Below are 21,942 nucleotides of genomic sequence, written 5' to 3' on the forward strand. Positions count from 1 at the left end.
TCAGCTAAGTGTAGAAGGAGGAGAGGGGGATCGTTGAGGGGTCTCGGTGGACCTGATGGAAGAGACTTGTACTTAATCAGAGTTTATAGGTATACATCTCTCCCTGATCTACACCAGCATTCGTCTCTATCTCTAGTATAATGACTGATTTCTATCTTACCAGCGTAAGGTATTCAGATTTTATTTCTGACTACATGATTTGCCATTAAAATCCATCTTACATGACACTGCACTGATTTTTCTGATTGCTGTAGGGTTTAATACTGGTGAGGATATGAACAGACAATACGGAGATGAAACGTCACAACCAGATTTTTTCCTTAGGCATGGTGAGTACCTTAAATGTACGAATAAATAATTTACTATAAAGATATTAATAGATTAATGTCATAAATTGACATATGTAGCTGCATTGTCATACCTTTAAAATTAGTTTCCTATGTAAAGTCTTACATTTCTTTTGTTTTATGAGCAATCTAAGGTTATGTGGACTGCTGAGTAAGAAAATGGACCTGTTAAGGAGATAGTATAGCTTTTATTATATTTTATTTTACATCACAATGTAGGCAGGATCAGCTATACCTTAACCAATTGTTACAAACATGGAAACCAGAACACGAAAAAATTGTATATAAAACTAAAGAACTCGTCGACTGAGTTTGAGAGCAACATGCAAAGGCCTCAGGCATATAGTTTGGTTCTTGAGTCCAACAAATTGCATGTTTCCTATAAACTGGTCAATGAATGTATCTATCTGAAGTAAAAATGTATTATCTATAGATTATAAATTGTTGTATTTAGCACAATGAAAAGAAAGATTTATAACTTTATTATTGAGTGTGTGATCTAGAAAACCAGACATATAATGCCCTTAAGCAACATAGGCATCGGAGCCGGGGGGCTAGGGGGGCTTAGACCCCTCACTTATTTTTCAAAGGTAGGCATAATATCAGCATTGAAAATGCATGAAACACTTGTTTGGCAAAAAAAAACCCATACTAGAGCTCTATATGTCATGTAGCAATCACATTTTAACTGTCAATTCACATGATGTGTTTCAATGACTCCCCCCCCCCGTTTCAATTAGCCACCCATCTTTGAATTTGCTTCCGACTCCTCTTGCTCATAAAGTAAAGGATATAAATAAAAAAAGTAAATGTGTAATGGGTTGGGTCATGAATATTGGCCAGTGTATCTCAATAGAATACCTGAGTAGGGATGCTGAGGGGTACTGGGTATGATTTGAAGACGGTGAGACCAGTCATACTTTTTCTCTTGTAACACACTTTAGTGCCATCAACTATCCCTGGACTTGCTAGTGAAAGTCCAGCCAGGGGAAGTAAGAACTTGTGTTGTGTCTTTGAGGGCAAAGAAAATTTCTGGAAGGAGAAATTGTAATGGTTTTGGGCATGGCTATTTGCCTGGATAGCTTAGTTGGTAAAGCACCAGAGTAGAGATGCAGGGGTCCTGATTTTGATTCCTGGTCCAGCCCTACAATTTCTCCTTTCCTGTAACAAATTACCCGGTAATGTAAATACTGTAAATGTATTATATTTAGTGTGTACGATATTTGGCGGAAATTGACTTTTGAATAAGTTAGTGTGTATTTGATTTAGCTCATTTCTTCATTTTCTTATTTAATATATGTGTATATGTGGAAGACATTTAGCGTTGTACTTGATTTAGCGGTAGTTGCGTTCCGCCCAAGCCGTTAAAAAGAATACACAGCCAAATGTAGTACGTTTACAGTAGTTGAACTTAAGTAATCAGAACATCCCATGAGGGATCTTTATCGTACGTTCAACACCTTCTGTGACATGGGGGCATCAGTTTTCAAGTCTTGTATGAAGGACCTGCAAATTTCACTCCATAGTCTCAGCACAATTGTTGAGGGAACAAATGCTACCTATTTTTTTTATCAACTTAGGCCATGCAGTTACAACTGTGATTTGAACCCACGACATTCCAATCACTGAGCCAGCATTTAAACAACCAAGCTTCCATGATGGTGATGCTATGAATAGAATTAGAATTTACATTTATATCTACACCATATTATACATGTAATTCAATAAAATCATAATGAAGTGCCATCAAAGGATGCTTTTGCTTCATTACAAACATAATTCATCAGATTAGGTTAACAATAATATGTTTTTAAGCCATGGAGAATAAAAATCACTGCTATAGGAGTCAATTCATTATAAGCCTGTTTGCTCTTAGCGTGTTCTACTGTCATTACTAAAGGAACAACTCAGCTATCAAGCGTCCTGATTAACAAGACTTGACTGTAAATGGCTCTCATTTGTAGAAATGTAAAGGGATTTGTCCACTGATGTTTTCCATATCGAATGAAATCTTTGAACTAGGAATGTCACAAAGTAGCATTTCTGTTTGCAATCATTCTGGGCAGGAGAATACTGTTCAGAAAAAAAAAATTAAGCTTGTTTTTAATGAATTGTTTTAAATGTGAACTTGTTTCAAGAGAATTTTCTAAAGCTTATGAATGTACAGAAATTTGAGGGCATTATTTAAATGCAAATTACAAAGGAAGGTTAAGACTAGATATACATAAATCCAGACTCCTTACTAAACCTGATATATTATGATTTTTAGATGGAAACCTTTTTTTTTTTGAGCGTATACCTGTTTTATGTGAAGGTAATTTTTTGGACATTTACCTGTACGGTACCTATATAAAGGTCATGTTCTGGGAGATATTTCTCATCACAATCTTCATGCTAAGGTATTGTTGCAGTGGGCATTTAGAACAAGTTGTCTCTCTTGTAATATTTTTTGCCCTTTTGGCTGCTGTTGAGATTATGGCTTTACATTGATATGAAATGTGGGTGCTGTAACTCTTATAAAGTGACATTGATGGAAGATGTTGATGTTCAAGCTGTCAATATTTAGTAAACGCCATTCTCTTGAGAATGGTCTCGTTAGGTCCTTGGAGTTTGATTGTTAACTTAATTGTCTATTGTGGAAGCCAGAGAGTGCTGCCTGTTTGCCCGCTAAGTATTCCAATAAATCCTGGTCAATTGTTGTTGGTTAGGGTCTTGTAGAAGTATTTTAGTCAAGTGGGCAATAAATGCTGACTCAAAGTTTTATGGAAATGATAAATTTACTGACAACCATTTTAAGCCTATTCTCCCAAAATTGCTTCACATTAATTGGTATAGAGACGGAAAAAAAATTGTGAGCATCACCACAAAATCAATAGTGAATGTTTATAATTTGGAGAGAGGGGTGGGAATGGGTTATTCATTTAAATTTTCTTGAGTAGTCAATCAAATGCTTCAAAGCTGCATCCTTATAATTTTTGTAATTTTGGGGTCTTGGGTATATATTGGTCTGGGTAGCTCAGTTGGTAGAGCACATGACTAGTGATGTAGGTGCTTAATTAAAAGACATTTCCATTGTCCAGCCATACATTTTTCCCTTTCCTATTACATGTATTAAACTTAATCTTTGATTAACAAAGAAAAGATTTGGGATGTATGAAATTCATTATTACTTTTTACATACATGTTTCTCCCTTTCCTATTACTCCATCTCCCGCCTGATTTATTCAGAAAACCGCTTTTTACAAAATCTAAAGTATTTTTGGTTCGCTTGGGTATCCATTTTTGAAGCCACTCTCATAAAATCTCGCTAGATATCGCGTGATTTGACACGGAATCATACAAACGCTTTGTACATAGATTTCAAGCACGGATTTGACAACGACAACAACATAAGACTACCAGTGATTACATTGGTTACGATAAATTAATCAACATCCCTGCCATGAAAAAGGAGATACAGCTTTTAAGAATTAGATGAAAACATTTGACATTGTCTTTAAAAGCACAGAAGCTCACAACTTTATCAATAAAGTCAATAGAAATCACTCGATTGACCAAGCCATGTGGCACATCTCTACTTTCGTTTTTAAACGCGGGAAATCTGATTTATAACTTGTTTTAGATCTAGATTAAACCATGCCATCATTTGTTTTGTTTAAAAACTGAATGAACATTTTAAGGCTATTTGTCAAAAGGCTTAAAGCAGCCAATCCAAGCAAAATGATGAGCATGAAAAATATTTGAATTTGTACAAATGTCAAACTTAAGATGTTTCTGTCTTCTTCTTTGCTGTTGATATTTAAGATTAATTAGTGTAGGTACCTGATTTCATTTAAGGCTTATAATATACATGTATATTACATGAAAGATATCGATAATCCAAGCGTTAAACAACACGCGCGCAATGCTACCGCTTTTGAGGTCTGAATCTCCCTCTTTTTCATCACAATAGGTTAACATGTATGCTTTTTAAAATAATGATGGAATTCATTTACCGGTAATTTCCAACACCATGATTGACTTTAACTGTCAATTGAACCTTAAAATTGTAATTTTTTTCTTCTTCTTCATATGTTTTTTATTGTAAATACCAAGTACTCTTTATACAGAATATCTATGCCTGCATGTTTACTAAACATGAAAGGAAGATTAAAATACCACATGATAAAGAGACCTGTCTGAAATAATCCATAAATTTTTGTGATATTGGCAGATTTTGATGATCATTTGACAGTTTTCTTTAATCTAGATGCTTTTTTGTTCCACAGGATAAGCTTTCTTGAAAGGCAGAAGCCATATTAATTATGTATAATGTCTTCTTTTCAGAATTTCAGTAAGATAAAGAAATAAATACAGGAAATATAAGAACTGGGGAAAATTGATTGGTTATTTTCTCTTTCAAACACTCCCTCCTGGAAGCTGATGTATTTTGAAGTTAATCAAACAAAAAAATGAATAAAGTTTAACAGATTGTCATGGAAGCTGATGTACGTATTTTGAAGTTAATCAAACAAAAAAATGTCACATGAATAAAGATAACACAGATTGTCATGGAAACTGATGTACAGTCAAACTTCGTTATCTCGAACCTGAAAAAACCGGGGATTTGAGATATCGAAGGTTAAATACTTAAAGAATATGTGATCAGGACTTCCAAATCACTTTGACATATCCATATATCCATGATATTCGAGATATCAGAGTTTGACATACCGAAGTTTGACTGTATTTTGAGGTTAATCAAACAGAAAAATGTCACATGAATAAAGTTAACACAGATAGCAAATCATTGGAAATCTCCTTTGCTGAATATTTCATGTCTTCTAAAGAGGGTGTTGTCCTCTAACAAAATTGATACATTAGGCAAGAGGAGACTTTACTCTTGAAACAATTCTGTATAAAAGTTAGTAGAAAATGAGAGTGCCGAAAATTATTTTGAAAATATTCTATGCAATTAATTGAGGTAGCTTTTAAGACAATTGTTCTGGGAACCAAATTTTTCTTACATTGTCGGCTGTGAAAAATTGATAGCCCAACTCTAGTATTTGGCAATGCAGCGTAGTCACATTAATTCCTAGGAAAACCAATTCCTTTAAAAGTTGAAATATTTATAAAGTCGGCCAACTGTTCCCTGATCATTCAATATATTAGTCCACAGTTTGATTTTCACCATTGGTCAACATTTACAAAAACCTAATTCCCAAATGTTAACCAACCAACGATCTACTCAGCAAACGGTCTACCAATGGTCAGACCGTGATTGTAGTTTGATCAGTGGACTAATTCAACAGCTGTTTTAATAGAAAGAATTGGCCACCAACAATAAACTGCAGACTGTTGTCAGATGGTCTGAAGAATCCCATTTTTGCCTCAAAAACTGTCGGTCATTTTTGAAAACTGACTGGGACCATAACTCTGCCAGTTATAATATATATATTAAATTCTTGGATTCACAAAACTTGTCAGAATTAGTCGAGAATTCCTCCCTCTGAAGCTTAATGAAGTTCCTTGAAGGACAGGGCCATACCATTAGACATTACAACTGATTACCGGTAATAGATTTTGGGAACATGGTTTGGTTCTTAGAATTGTAAGTTAATGTGATTAAGAATTTTTAGCTCACCTGAGCCGAAGGCTCAAGTGAGCTTTTCTGATCAAAATTTGTCTGTCGTTGGCGTCGTAGTCGTCATTGTTGTCGTTGTAAACTTTTCACATTTTCATCTTCTTCTCAAGAACCGCTGGGCCAATTTCAACCAAACTTGCCACAAAGTATCCTTAGATGAAGGGGATTCAAGTTTGTTCAAATGAAGGGCCACGCCCTTTTCCAAGGGGAGATAATTTTGAATTAGAGAAAAATTAATGGCATTTTTTAAAAATCCTCTTCTCAAAAACCACTGGGCCAGGAAAGATGAAACTCATGCGGAATATATATCAAATTTGTTCAAATCATGACCCCCGGGGGTAGGGTGGGGCCACTATGGCTGATCAAAGTTTGACGTAGGAATATATAGGAAAAATCTTTAAAAATCTTCTTCTCAAGAGCCACTGGGCCAGGAAAGATGAAACTCATGTGGAAGCATCCTCAGGTAGTGTAGATTCAAGTTTGTTCAAATAATGACCCTCGGGGATAGGATGGGGCTAAAATGGCTGATCAAAGTTTTATTTAGGACTAGATAGGGAAATCTTTAAAAATCATCTTCCCAAGTACTTCAAAGCCATGATTAATGATATTTATATGGAATCATTCTCAGGTATAGATTCTAGTTTGTTCAAATTATAACCACCAGGGATAGGGTGGGGTCACAATGGGGGATCCGAGTTTTACATTAAAATATATATTGAAAAAAAAATCTTCTTCTCAAGAATAGCATAGCCATGATTAGTGATTCTAGTTTTTATATGGAAGCATTTTGGGATAGTGTAGAATTAAGTTTGTTCAAATCCTGATTTAAATTTATTCAAATTATGGCCCTTTAGGGTAGGGAGGGAAGCAATGGGGAATCAAATTCAAATTTTTATGAAGTTATATATAGGAAGGAAATGTTTTTAAAAAATCCATTTATCAAGAACAGCAAAGTATTATACTGTATTATTATGAAGACATTTGTAAGCCCCCCCCCTCCCCTTTCAGTAAACTTTTCAGTTCTGATCAGATTTGTGCTTTTTCCTAGCCAATTTGTTCAGGTGAGCGATGTGGCCCCTGGGCCTCTTGTTTTGTATGCTAAAGCCATTTTATGCATCATATATATTTGAATCCAGTTAAACCGATAGACATTATAGAACTGTGCGTTTATTCAGGGACATTTTGGTAAGCATCTTTAATTTCTTAACTGCTGATTTCAAATCCTTTGGATCAGGCTATAACCTTAAAAAAGGTACTTATATCAGTATTTAAGAACATAAAACTGACACTCTATAGTATTTTATACCAGAAAAAATATCATTTAATCTTTTCTTTGTTCTTGCAAGTGAAACCAGACACTGGTATAATGAAATAGATGATATCAAGAGAATAAATGCTATTGAAGAATGATATATAAAAGTAATTAATCAGGCATAGGAATGGTGGACAGACGGCCACAATAATCAAGAGATGACTGTCAAATGATTTCATTTCCAATGAATCGGTTTCCAAGATACTGTCAAGCTAAAATAGGCCTAATCTCATTTCATCCTCTGTATCTTCAGCAAAAAAGGTATTGAAGATGGTAGATTTTTTTTTCATCCTTCCACTTCCCAGAAAGAGCTCCCCATTCCTGACAGGCAGAAAATTAACCATCATGGATGGATAGTTTGCTTGTCATAATTCAGATAACTAGAGAGTTTGGAAAACATTGGCACAAGGGAGGTAACCATTGTCATGGAGCAGCAGTTTTCGATACAATTTTGTGTAAAACCAAGAGAAAAAAAACTTTGAAAATGCAGTAGGAAGCAGGATATAAGTCAAAAGCGGGCCATGCATGTGTGTGTCAATGATACAGGCAGTATTTAGATGATAGAGACCCTGTATCAAACGAGGATGTTTAATGAGGAAACGGTTATCTGTAAAAAAAATTTTATCAAATACTTTCAAAAGCAGTTTTAATTTTACAGTGCTAGTCCATGAAATTTTTTTTATAAACCCTATTAAATGTGTCTTGGAGTAAGATTAAGCATACATTTTAGGAAAGTTTGAAGCAATGTATGTTTTGATATTGATATTGACATTTGACACTGCCTTGGGATTGGTTAGGGAATTAGTCAAGCTGTCACCATACAGAAGATAGGTGAGGTCTCTGTTGTCTAATTAACTTCAAATATAATGAACTAAGGAATATCTTTATTAGGGAAGCAGTGATCAATGATTGAATATATATGTTTGCAAATTCACTATAGCTAAACAAATTTAATGGTAAGTGATGTCAATTTTATATACCGGTAATATTTGGAGTATGAACATTCAAAGCCAAAAATCCAATTGAATAGGTTATAATTTGGCCACCGAGCTACTGAGAATTACTGAATTTGAAAGTTTTTTGCTCACCTGAAGTAAGAGTTATTCCCCTTCACCCTTGTAGCCCCTTAACATTTGGTACGAATCTAGCAGACTTGCTTTGGATGCTGCATATGACTTATGCCCTGTTCACACGGAGAGCTTAATTCGAATTAAATGTAAAGTTACTGCGAATTAGCTTTGCTTAGCGTTCACACGGAGAACTTAATGCGAATTAGTTTAATTCGAATTAATTTACTGTGCATTAAATTACTTCGCATTAGCTCCGTGTAAACGCTAAGCGAAGCTAATTCGAATTAAATTTTGACGCATGCGTAAGGCCAGAATTAAGTCACAGGACACGTGTTGGTGGTTATATATAGGTATTTGTGCTATATTTGGTTCAAAAATTGAGGGAAAGTATGTTAATCACTAAAATCAATGAATGCCTGTAGCCACTACATGGTGTATCAGAGGATGGCTCTGCATACATGACGTGATTGACAAATGACATCAAAATAGACTTACTGATTCCTGACTGTAGAAGGAAAAAATTTAATTCGCATTAGTTTACTTTGCATTAGCTGTCGTGTGAACACAATTTAATTCGCATTAGTTTACTTCGCATTAATTTACTGCGAATTAAACTCGTCATGTGAACAGGGCATTATATTTTCTGGCAAAGTGAATTAAAGTTTTTGGAGCAAGTCCATCCCCAACTAACTATAAGCCCCACCTAAACCAAACTTGCATGCATATAAAGATGGATATAAACATGTACACTAACAGCCTTGTTGATCTTTGCTATGCATTTTTCAGATGAGTGAAATGGTGAAATTTTTGGAGCAGGTTCACTCTCAATTAAATACTGTACATCACTAAATTTTCGCGACACCTATTTTCACGAGATAGTCATTGACTCTTTATAAGCGAGACATAATTTTCACGAATTGGTAATATTTCTCTATATAATCATAAGGAATACTATTATACGCGAGAATGAAATTTTCGCGTACTCACTGTCTCGCGTAATTACGCGAAAATAAAGTTCTCGCGAATAAAAAGTGATTTACAGTATAAGCTTTACATAAAACTTAAAGGGATAATGCATCTAGGGATGGATACTACCAGACCTGCTTTGGATCATAAATCTGACCTACATTTTCCAGATGAGTGAATATTGACCCTACCAAAACCAAACTAGCAGGTCTGATAATCTAGCAATGGACACTTTCAGATTTACTGTTTGATCTGACCCACATTTTTCAGATGAATGACCAGAGGCCTGTTCAATAGAGCAAGGGCTCACAAATATTTCTGTTGGAGGTATAAGGAAATTTGGCGAGCGCTGCGAATGTTCACTTTAATGAACAGGCCTCAGATTAAAGATTTTGAAGCAAGTCCATTCCAAATCTGCATCTACGAGGGTTGATCCAAAAGTAATGTCACAGTGTCCATATCTTTTATGTTTGGCGTCATATTATCAAATACAATACACCAAAAGATGCACAAATATAAATCTAATTAACATTGAAATTTTAATTCAATGATGTTTATTTGAATTTATTTTATAGATTTTTAAAACACAGAGCATAGGGGGTGTCGCCGCGTCACAACGAAACGTCACGTTTTAAAGTGTATATTTTCTGAGAATGAAAAAGACAAACACATTAAAAAGATTCTAAAAAAGCACCTGATCTCCCAATTTTTTTAAAGACACACTTCTCGTCATTTTTTAGTCTTTAATTGAAAATTAAATGACGGCATTGGTATTTGTAATCATAAAAATATTGTTTCACTCTGTTGAATTGAACAAAGGGATTGTCGAAATTGGGGGGAAAAAAGGCTCGACGAGTTGTAATGCATTTTTGCTTCAAAATATGGGAATCATCACTAGCAACATTTTCGTTATTCAGTCAGACTTACAGAATAAAGATTGTAAATAAGAGCGACTTAATAGATGGTTTCAGCAATTTTGGGCGGGTGATTGGTCACTGAATGATTTGTAGAGGACAAGAAGACCGAAAGATAGGAGATCGGACGGACACGTTCAATGGTGTCTGACGTTGTCAAAAGTGACAGACGTATAGAGTGACTTGTGAATTTTTAAATTTGTCTTATGCTATTGTTCAACAAAATTTGACAGAGGGCTTAATTATGAAAAGAGTGAGTGTATAATAGTACCAAGAATTCTTAAAGAAAGTGAAATTGGTGAAAGTGTTTGCGAATAATAAATATCGTTTAATGAAACGAAGGGGAAACGCTTAAAAGTATGACGGTGTGTATCCGTCATATGACGTTATATTTAGGTGCGGCGACTACCATAAACGTGCATTGATTAAAATCCGATATTTTGAAAATTATACATCATATTCCTTTGAATTTTTCAGGTCTGATTTGAAATAATTAACGCTTCCATCATGTATAATTTTGTTGCTTTACGTCGATTTATAGCAATTTTATCAAAGTTGTGACATTACTTTTGGATCAACCCTCGTATAAGCCCTTCTTGGATCAAAGTTACATGGATGATGTATATACAGGGTGTTTCATAATATATGTTACATTTTGGGATCTAATTATTTTTCTTACCTATTATACTTCTATTACAAACTTTATATCATTTTAAACATTGAAACCTACATTTTTGTTCCATGTGAAAAAGTCAAGGAAATCATGGTCTTGAAATGATTAAATGTGCTATAAATGTTGATGTCATAATTTGGATATTTCTCGAGATGGACTTGACTAATCCACTCAGTGCTGAATTGTAAGAATTGTAAAGCTGTTTTTATTTTCAGATTATGTTGCTAATATTCATTCTATTCATTTACTAGTTCATGAAATAAATTTTCCAAAATAAAATAGAAGCTTTCTAGGATGCTTATCAGAAGGGTAGTAACAAGGTCAAAGGACAGGGACGGACAGTATGCGATAAATGACACAGTATTTCAGAAAGCCAGAAGTCATTAAGAAGCGGAGATGTTATTGGTGAAGTCGAGACTCTTAGTGTAGCAAACTTCTGAGAAAAGTGTCTGATAGATATTTTCAGAAATTTATTCTGGCAATATCAGCATTTTCAGCATATAATGAACTTTCAAATATGATATGAAGTAATCAGTATACAAATTATCAATAATTAATGCAAGGAAAGAGTTTGACCTCTTCATTTGACAATCTCAATTTTTGGGCTCTTTTCTGAGGGGTTCTTAAGGAAAGGGTCTTCAATCCTAGACCACAGATATTGAATGAGCTTAGAAAATACACGAACCTTCAAATGAGGAGTGTCTAAGCAAAAATGTGACAAGGTTTTATACAAATTTCAAGAAACAACGTCATTTGTTGTTGAATAAATGGAGATCATTTATAACATGTAATGTGAACTTTTGACGTTGTGAAATTCAACATAGCAAAAATAGCGCAACTTGGAAATTTCGCTAATTTTCATTAATGTTTAAGATTATGTTCAGTGTTTAATATTTTAGTTGGTAATTGTACATTATGAATCTTATGGATATGTGCATCAATTTGATAAAAAGACTTATCTGTATATTTTTCTTTTGTCTGTCAAATTGGAGATTCAAAATGTAACATATATTATGAAACACCCTGTATATGGATGCACTTTACCAGACTTGCTTTAGATACTGGACACTGGACATTTTCCAGACGAGGGACCAGGGATATGTTTATGGAATAGCTGTGTAAATACCGAGAATATGACCTGTACGAAATTATGAAAGTGACTAAGGTGAGCATTGTTGTCCCATGGCCTAAATTTTTAGCTCACCTGAGCCGAAGGTTCAAGTCATCATAAACTTTTCACATTTTCATCTTCTCAAGAACCACTGGGCCAATTTCAATCAAACTTTCCACAAAATATCCTTGGGTAAAGGGGATTTAAGTTCATTCAAATGAAGGGCCAAGCCCACCTGCAAGGGGAGATAATTATGAATTAATGAAAAATTAATGGCATCTTTTAAAAATCTTCTTCTCTAGAACCACTAGGCCAGGAAAGATGAAACTTGTGTGGAAGCATCCTCAGGTAGTGTAGATTCAAGTTTGTTCAAATCATGACCCCCAGGGGTAGGGCGGGGCCACAATGGCTGATCAAAGTTATACATATGAATTTATAGGAAAAATCTTTAAAAGTCTTTCTTAAAAACCATTGGACCAGTAAAAATGAAAATAATGTGAAAGCATCCTCAGGTAGTGTATTCAAGTTTGATCAAAACATGACCCCCGAGGTTAGGGAGTGGCCACAATGACTAATCAAAGTTTTACATAGGAAAACATAGGAAAAATCTTTTTAAAATCTTTTTCTCAAGATCGACAAAGTTATGACTGGTGATATTGGTATGGAAACATCCCGAGTTAGAGTTAATTCAAGTTTGTTCATATCATGACCCCTGGGGTAAGGTGTGACCATGATGGGTAATCAAATCTTTACATAGAAATATATAGGAAAAATCTTTAAAACTCTTCTTCTCAAGTATGGTGAAATTATACATGTTTGCTTTATTGACATAGTGACATTCTCAAGTAATAAAAAATTCAAATCCCCCCTCTCCCAACAAGTACACTTTTCAATACTAAGCTGATTTGTGTTTTTTAACTAGCCCATGTGCTCATGTGAGCGATGTGGCCCATGGGCCTCTTGTTCTAATTTTTTTTGAATGTTGTACAAAACACAGTTTAGGTTGATTGAAATGTCAATGCTAAATACCTTAATCTCAAGTGTAGTTTATAGCTTGTCCTAATAGCAAATTTATTGCAGGATTAAAGCAAAAATCAAACGCTGTCCTGTAATGAGTATGGGATTGATTGTCCTCTCTACATTGCAGTCCTTCTCTCTCGGGGACCATTAATGGAAGAATTTATTTTTCAGCTTTTGCAAAAACAGAATGTGCCTGCTAGACATTAAGAAATTGTTTTACCAGAAGTCTAAGATTTTTTTTAATGTGTTTCTCATAGATTTAGAAAATAAGAGGTCCATGGGCCACAAAGCTTTCTTTAGACAGCTTACAAAGATACCTTAGTAGGTGTAATAACTCGATCTAAGTAAAATCCCTTACTTATAAGATCATCCAAATTAAGATGAGTCTACGGATTTGAAAAGATTAGGTTAAGTTAAGGATTTTAAAAAAAATTTCTTATCTTGTTTTTTTTTTTTTTTGCCATTACCGGTATTCGTGTTGAATTTTTTTTGGAGGAAACGTCATACCTTGAGAAACTTTTCATTAGTTTACTTTTTTTACCAATATCAATTCAAAGTAGAAGTGTTGATTTGTTTGTTTAGTGTTAATTGCTTTTTATTCACAAGAACTTTATTTTCGCATAATTACATGCGACAGTGAGCTCGCAAAAATTTCATTCTCATGTGTAATAGTATTCCTTAAGATTAGATAAAGAAATAACAATTCGTGAAAATTATGTCTCTCTAATAAATAGTCAATGTTTATCTCGCAAAAATAAGGTGTCGCGAAAATTTAGTGATTTACAGTATTCAAGAATTTTTAGTCCAATGGAGAATTTTGACCTGTATTTAGCTCTTAAGGCCTATGAGCAGTGAGAGATATTTCTTATGCCTGCACAAACTGCTGTATGAGACCTTTTTTTCTGAAGGATCAGTCTCTATCTCCCTAGTGGGATTTGAACCCCCAACATAAGAAATCTCCTTTCTCCACAGTGTTAGAGTAAACAGTCTAACCACTGTGCTGCACTGGCAACTAGAAGAGAAGTTATTTCAGTTAGCATAAATAGAACTACACATTGCTGGATTTTATGCATCTTTAAAGAACATTATTCCAAAGAAATCAATTTCTGATTTCTTCTTGCATAGTGATGAGGATTGAATGACATTGTCCTAGCTTCAATTATATAAATCCAGTTCCTCTGAGAAAGGAAATATGACATGGCATTTGATCAAGCTTCTTTTTCAAGTTTACTTAAATAAATGTAGAATTTGAAATTATATAGGTATTATGTGGAACTCAACCATGAAACAGCATGCGCTAATCCTGCACAGAGATTTTTATTGGCTAAAAATCTGTTTCTAAAATTTTATCGAAAAAATGTCACAGTGTTTTTATGGGAAATGAGACATAATCAAATTTTTTTTATTCAATCAATTTTTAAAATCTGGAATTGAATTTTTTAACCCACTCATTTTTTTTAATTTTGCTCTTTGCCCGAGATGTTATGTTAGTATGACAATAAGATGGAGGGCTGAAAGATTCAGTCCAGTTGAGCTAAAATCCTACAGTTAACAATTCCCATTATGTCTGCATTTGATTCTTTTGTTTCTATCTGATACGGATTGTGAAGCTGATGTGTTTTTTGCCTGATGACAATAATTGCTATACTTCCCTAAACAACAATTGCCTATATAAGTAGAGATTTGTTTGAAATTGGTTTTGTAAATTGAAGTTTGGCTACAAATAGAAGATTAACCATTTGGGAATCCATATATGTCACCTTTTCTTTGATGCCAGTAGGTCAAGTTAGAATACTAGGGGCAAATAAAGTAATTCAGTTGCATCATCAGATCTTGGCAAGAACTAGGTCTTTGTTATTTGAAATGTTGCAGAAAAGATTGCCTTATATAAAGCCAAATTTTTGCAGATATTAACAAATCTGAATACTTAAAACTGTTAATACAGACACTTTATAACTGGACTATCTTTTCTTTAAACATTGTACATGTAGGTGATGTGAATGTCATTGCAGTTTATACTGACCTTGACCCTTTTTTCCTGCCTTGACCTCACTTTTCTAACTTTGAATATGCTTTGCTAAGTTTCAAGGAAACTATAAGATATCTTTATCAAATTTCATATGCTGATATATATTAATAAAAGCTATTCAACTGCATTGATATTTATTTACCCCGACCTTTCATTTGACCTTGACATCACTTTTCTTATAAAAGCAAATATCTCAATTTCAAAGAAATATACAAAATTTTTACCAGACTTTGTATGCCCAAACATATTGATGAAATTTGTTCTAAGGTATCAATATTTTTTTCCTTTCCTTTCAACTTATTTATTTGTAGCAACATTGTTGGACCTTGACCTTGCTTTTTGACCTTAACCTCAGTTAATTTATTAAATGAAATTTAAGATACTTACAATACTATATGCTTATACATATTGATGAGAGCAATTCACTTAAAGAGACACTGTGACGCACAAAGGAAAAATTGACAAATGTAGAATTTTTGCATGACCCAAGTAAATTTTATTCAATTCCTAAAGGTATTAGATATCAGAAAATTACAGGTTTCAGAACCTAAAAATTCTTTTTTTAAGTAGAAAAATAAAAGTAAAAATAATTTCAGTATGCCCCATACCGAAAATATTGCTTAATACTTCTTCCTCCCAACTGATGCATGTGCAGAAAAGTTGAATAAGTTTCCATAGTTACCATGATCTCAAGAACATAGAATGAATGTAAATAGACCAAAAAATTTGATGCAATCTTTTTAAAAAGTTGTTAGAGCATATTTCTCACCTTTGCATGCTCCGGTTGAATGTTGTTTACAAGTTGAGCCAAAAATAAGAGTGGTGTGATCTTGACATACACGAAAACAACAAAACGGTAGAACGTTAACGTGTGTTTTTCCGGCACTTATATTGTGCAGTCTTTTCTTGCAATTTAATTGTCAAATCTTAGCTATATACTAATAATTTTCATAATTCTTTCTATGTATGATACAGGTATCTGAAAAGAAACCATGATTTTGACTCGTATAGTCACTTTAAGCATCAAATTTTTTCCCTCTCTCTCTCTGGCTTCAAAAATGTGATTAGCTACAATTCAATGAAATTTTTCAGATTTTTATTGAAGCATATGTTTATATATTTGATGAGAACAATTCATTTTCATCAACATTTTTATCCTTGACCTTTACATCTACTTTGGCCTCTTTTTAGCGCACCTGAGCTGAAATCTCAAGTGAGCTTTTCTGATCACCTGTTGTCCATCTGTAACTTTTTACATTTTCAACTTCCTCTCAAGAATCACAGTTTTAACCAAACTTGATACAAAGCATCCTTGGATGTATGAGAGTTTAAATTATAAAAATGAAGGGTCAAGTACCCAATTAAGAAAACAAAAATAGGGTGTGGTCATTAAAAAATCTAAAGAACTACTGGGCCAGTGGACCAGAAAAGCTGAAGCTGGAGGCATCCTGGGAAAGTGCATGTAGATTCTAAATTGTTCAAATCATGACTCCTGGGGGTAGGGTGGGGCCGCAATAAGGAATCCAAGTTTTACATTGAAATATATAGGGAAAATCTTCAAAAATATATTCCTCTCAAGAACCACTGGGCCAGAAAAGCTGAAACTTATATTGAAGCATGCTGGGATTGTGTAAATTCTAAATTGTTCAAATCATGACCCCCGGGGGTAGAGTGGGGCAGCAATAGGGAATCCAAGTTTTACATTGAAATATATATAGGGAAAATCTTCAAAAATCTTCTTCTCCAAAAGCACTGGGCCAGAAAAGCTGAAAGTTTATACTGAAGCATGCTGGAGTAGTATAGATTCTGATTTGTCTAAATCATGACCCCCTGGGGTAGAGCGGGGTCACAATAGGTATTACAAGGGGGGGGGGGTCTGGTTAAGAAGAGCATGGCTAAAGTAACTCAGGTGAGTGACATGGCCCATGGGCTTCTTGTTTTCAAATTTGTATTTTGCAAAGTTTCAAAGATTTTTTCAAACAAGGTCTTTCAAGTGAGCTTTTCTGATGATATTTCTTCAATTGTGTTTTTGTCTGTAGTTCTTCTTTTCCATAACCACTAGACCAATTTAGATGAAACTTGCCACAAAGCCTTCCTCTGTAAAGTGGATTCAAGTTTATTTAAAGGAAGGGCATCAATTTCTTTAAAGCTAGGTAGAAAGTTAGGAAATAATGAAAATTTGGTGGTATCTTCAAGTTTTACAGAGGAATAATTATAAGAAAACATTTTCAAAAATCTTATTCTTAATTAAGAACAGCAAAAGCCATGTTTAGCCATATTGATATGGTAGCATTCTTAGGTAGTGTAGTTTGAAAATTATTCAAATCCTGACCCTTGGGGTAGGGTGGAGCCACAATGCACTATAAGAGTTAACATGTGGATACCCATATATAGTTTAAAATTCTTTCTTAAAAAAATTTCTCCAGAACAGCAGAGCCATGCATGCATGTATTAGTCACATTGATGTAGAAGTATCTTAGGGTTGTTTAGATTGAAGTTTGATCACATTATGACCCTGAGGGGTAGAGTAGGGTCACATCTATGAATTCATATCACCTGAGGTTAAGGTGGGGTCACAATAGCGAATTAATGTTTTGCATAGGAATGAATACTGTAAACGTGGAAATATTGACGGTGTGCTAATTTTGACTACATTGACGATTTTTCTTTTCTCGTCAAAATTTACACTCGTCAAACTTCACATCATATGTATAGCCTCACAACAGACATTGACCATTGTACAACATTACCGCTTAATTTTCTTGGGTTTCCCCTATTAAACCTAGATCAAAGTTACTGTTAATTTCTTTTGTAATTAGTTATGAAAACACAATGATATATAATCATTTTTAGAACCATTGAATCTAAACTAGTGTATTAAATACTGCATGCGTAATTATCACGCCGAGCTTGACCTAGTTTGTCACCTCAGGCAATTGACCGCTTATAATGAAAACAAATTACAAGGCAATTTATTTAATCAAATCTTACACAGTTAGATAGTTTGTACAGTCTTACAAACTGTAGATTAAGTCAGTACAAAAACTAAATTTTAGTGATTCCGACGCTGCCTTTGTATCCCCGTGAATTCAAAGATACATAACTCTTGATTAAATATTTCGTCAAAATTAACACTCGTCAATTTTCGTTAACAAAAAAATCATCAATTTTTTAACTCGTCAATATAACCACGTTTACAGTAATAGAAAAAAATCTGTTGAAGAAGATAAAATCAGGTGAACAATATGTCCATGGGCCTTAAACTTTCTGAAAGGATATTTGCTCTCCTTTTCTGAAGTATTTAGGTGAGAGACGATGGCCATGGGTCTTGTTTTCTCATTTCCTGTGGAAAGATAGACCACACACAATTTATATCAACAAAAATCAAAAGTCAAACTTGAGGTAATTTTCTTATAAATATTTAGATATACAGCTACTGATGACCAGTTGTCTTTCTCCTAATTTTCTATGAATGAGAGAGAACTTCCTCTTAAGTGAAGAGATTTTTCGACAGCATATCGATCTCGATCCAAATGTCTCAGAAATGATTCTTGACAGTTAGTGGTTTTAACTGTTAGGTCAATGATCTTTTTACAATATTCAAACATTTTTTTAATTAGAAAAATACACTTTTCTCATGAAATGAGCACGTTTTAAAATCTTTGCACTTGAGTTTGACAGTCGTTAATTAAATCGATTCGGTCTGGTATCGGGGCTGGCCCTATAAACTGAGGATGTTCCTTGAGCTCCCAGCCTCAGAATGATTAGTACTCGGCATTAACTTGTGTTAATAAAAGCCCTATTTTTTGTCAGTAATAGATTCCGACTGACAAGTGTTTAACACTCCACACTCTCTCAGGGTAGTGATAACAGAGTAAAAGCAGAAGGTTCAATCAATAGTCATCAGGGTTGAACTGTTGAACAGAGCACTTAAATTTTTTATGATTGTCTCAGGTTACCAGGTACTAACCAAACTTTTTTTTCAATTCTTAAGGACAGATCTGCCCATTCACACACATCCCCACACACACTCAGCGTGCGTCCCCTAAAATTGTCAAAGTTAGCGTAAATCATAGTTTTGTAGAGAAAATGTAAAAATGTTTACTCTGTAGACCTCATTTTTACCCTACAATATCTCTAGAATCCAGGAGCTTCTGGGGGCTTTGCCCCCTGGACCCACTGGGGGCCTTAAGGTGGCCCCCAGACCCCCACCTACTTTTGGTGCCCCTCTCTAACTTCAATACCTGGATCTGCACCTGCACACACCCCTTACCCTCACACACACATACCAAGAGTATAGTTGATGTAGATAATATATTAGTATTTTTGAAATTGTTTGGCTATTCTTTAATTTTGGTTTAAAATTTTGTAGCTATTCATTGTCAGATCATTCAATTTTACTGTTCACGGTAGCTCAGTCGGTAGAGCACTCGCTCCGTGATTGGGAGGTCGTGAGTTCGAATCTCGGCCGCGACTGACGTAAGTCGATAAAAAATGGGTAGCAACTGTTCCTTCGCCATGCGCTCGGCACTTTGAAGTAAAAGTTGCGGTCCTTCGGATGAGACCTTAAAAACCGAGGCCCCGTGTCAGCGGCAGGCATTGGCACGATAAAGATCCCTCACTGCTCAATGGCCCTGAGTGCCGAGTAAAGGTCAAAATTTGAAGCCCTTCACCGGCATACGGTGACGTCTCTATATGAGTGAAAAATTCTTGAGAGGGATGTTAAACAATATACAATCAATCAATCAATCAATCAATTTTACCCCATGACCTTGAAGTTTGCCCTTATCATTGCTGACATCTTTTGAAAGAGAGATGATAGGGCTTTACTTGTTTCAAGACCTCTCTGAATACACTCTTGATGTTGACCTCATGACCTTGACCTCAAAGTTGAAACAGTTTTTTTTTATGTAAATTTCATTACGTTATTGAAGTTTCAGGGGTATATAGTGTTTGTACGTCTTTTTAGCTGTCTCTCTGTTTGTCTCTCTGTCCACAAAAACTTGAACCTTACCCATAACTTTTGATTTGGTGGAGCTATGACTTTCATCTTTCACATGTATATTCCTTGTGACAAGACCTTCCTTTGGGTACCACCAAATTTGACCTTTTGACCTTGACCTTGAAGTTTGACCCACTTTTACACAAAAATTCCAAACTTTTACTTTGGCCATTTCTTTTGAACATTAGATATCAGGACATTAATACTTCACGTATGTATTCTTTGTGGAAAGACTTTTCATTGGATACAAACAATCTTGACCTTTTGACCTTGACCTTGGAAATTTCAGTACTTATGAAAAAACTTTGACCTTGGCCATAACTTTTGAACAGTAAGGGATAGGGCTTTCATACTTCACATATGTAATCTTTGTGAGAAGACCCTTCATTGGATACCAAGAACTTCGATTTGACCTTGCCCTTGGAGTTTGACCTACTTTTAAAAACCAAACCTTGACCATAACATTTAAAGGACAAGGGCTAGTGCTTTCATACTTTACATATTTCATCCTTGTGACAAGACCTTTCATTTCATAGCAAGTCCTTTGACCTTTACCTTGGAGTTTGACCTACATGTATTTTTAAAATGTTTAATCTTCGCTATAACTTCTGAACGGTTAGGGCTAGGGCTTCCAAACTTTAAATATGCATTCTTTGTGGCAAGACCTTTTATTGGATACCAATTTCCTTGACCTTGGAGATTTTTTTACTTATGGAAAAACTTTAACCTTGGCCATAACTTTTGAATGCTAAGGGCTAGTGATCTCATACTTCACATATATGTAATCCTTGTGAGAAGACCCTTCATTGGATACCAAGAACCTTGACCCTTTGATCTTGATCTTGGAGTTTGACCTACTGTAGATCACTTAATTTTCGTGACACCTTATTTTCGCGAGATAATCATTGACTCTTTATTAGCAAGACAAAATTTTCACGAATTGTGGTCATTGCTCTATATAATCATAAGGAATTCTATTATACACGAGAATGAAATTTTCGCGAGCATACCGTCTCGCGTAATTACGCTAAAATAAAGTTCTTGCAAATAAAATTTGATTTACAGTACAGTCAATTCTCGAATTATCGCCATTGGATTCATCGCCATTTTCGCAATACCACCATGATTTCCCAAGAACATTTTTCCTTCTATATAAAATTCTCTTTATAACGCCAAATTCGCATACCGCCATCCGCCACCCTGTTTTGACAACAAACGTCCATTTTTAAGTGTCAATTATCTCGATATACCGCCACAGGTGCATGTGGTCAGTGAAGCGCGGCTAATTGGTTGATGCTATCCCTGTTGTTAAGCAAGCGAAGCCAGACAAGGTACATGCAATTAAATAATTAATTAAGAATTAAATAAACAATAATTTTAACATGAACTATTATATAAAAAAATTGTTTTGTATGAAATAAAAATCATTTAGTCACGACTTTGCCTTGAAAGCTGTCGTTGTTAAAGCACGCCGATAACGATATTATTTTAATGATCTCTGCTTTAAATAAAACAAAAATTTGCTTTAAAAATTAATATATGGTATAAATTCTAGACGTTTCATTAACAATGATGCCATTAACAATGAATTTATTCAAGAATTCATTTTACGTACTATCGGCAATATCTTACGACGATCGACCTAGCATGTTTTTTGTTTCAATATCACACTGCAGATTTACATGCACACACATATACTTGTCTTTATTTAATAACTGCACATTTTGTTTTTAGCTAAACTGTACATAAAAAATTACTTGAAGTATTCTCAAATTAAGGAGTATGTATAATTTTATATACATGTACATGTAATAATACGAATAGAAATGCGAATGGTATTGTTTAGAACGGTAACTCTACTTCTTGTTTCCTAAA

At 34.5% G+C, this 21,942-nt stretch overlaps 1 protein-coding gene across 2 annotated transcripts in view; it reads left to right on the forward strand.

Annotated features, from left to right (window-relative positions):
- The first annotated feature begins 251 nt into the window (after positions 1-251).
- Positions 252-21,942, forward strand: part of LOC134239038 (transient receptor potential-gamma protein-like) — a 67,112-nt gene continuing 45,421 nt past the window's right edge. For both annotated transcript variants that reach the window (XM_062721182.1, XM_062721183.1), the window contains exon 1: positions 252-329. In XM_062721182.1, coding sequence (XP_062577166.1) covers positions 294-329 — 36 coding nt within the window. In that variant the 5' untranslated portion in view covers positions 252-293. The remainder of the gene's footprint in view (positions 330-21,942) is intronic.

Source organism: Saccostrea cucullata, unplaced genomic scaffold (assembly GCF_032062105.1).
Source record: "Saccostrea cucullata isolate Sc308-1 unplaced genomic scaffold, CSIRO_AGI_Scuc_v1 ctg149, whole genome shotgun sequence".
NCBI classification, from domain to species: domain Eukaryota; kingdom Metazoa; phylum Mollusca; class Bivalvia; order Ostreida; family Ostreidae; genus Saccostrea; species Saccostrea cuccullata.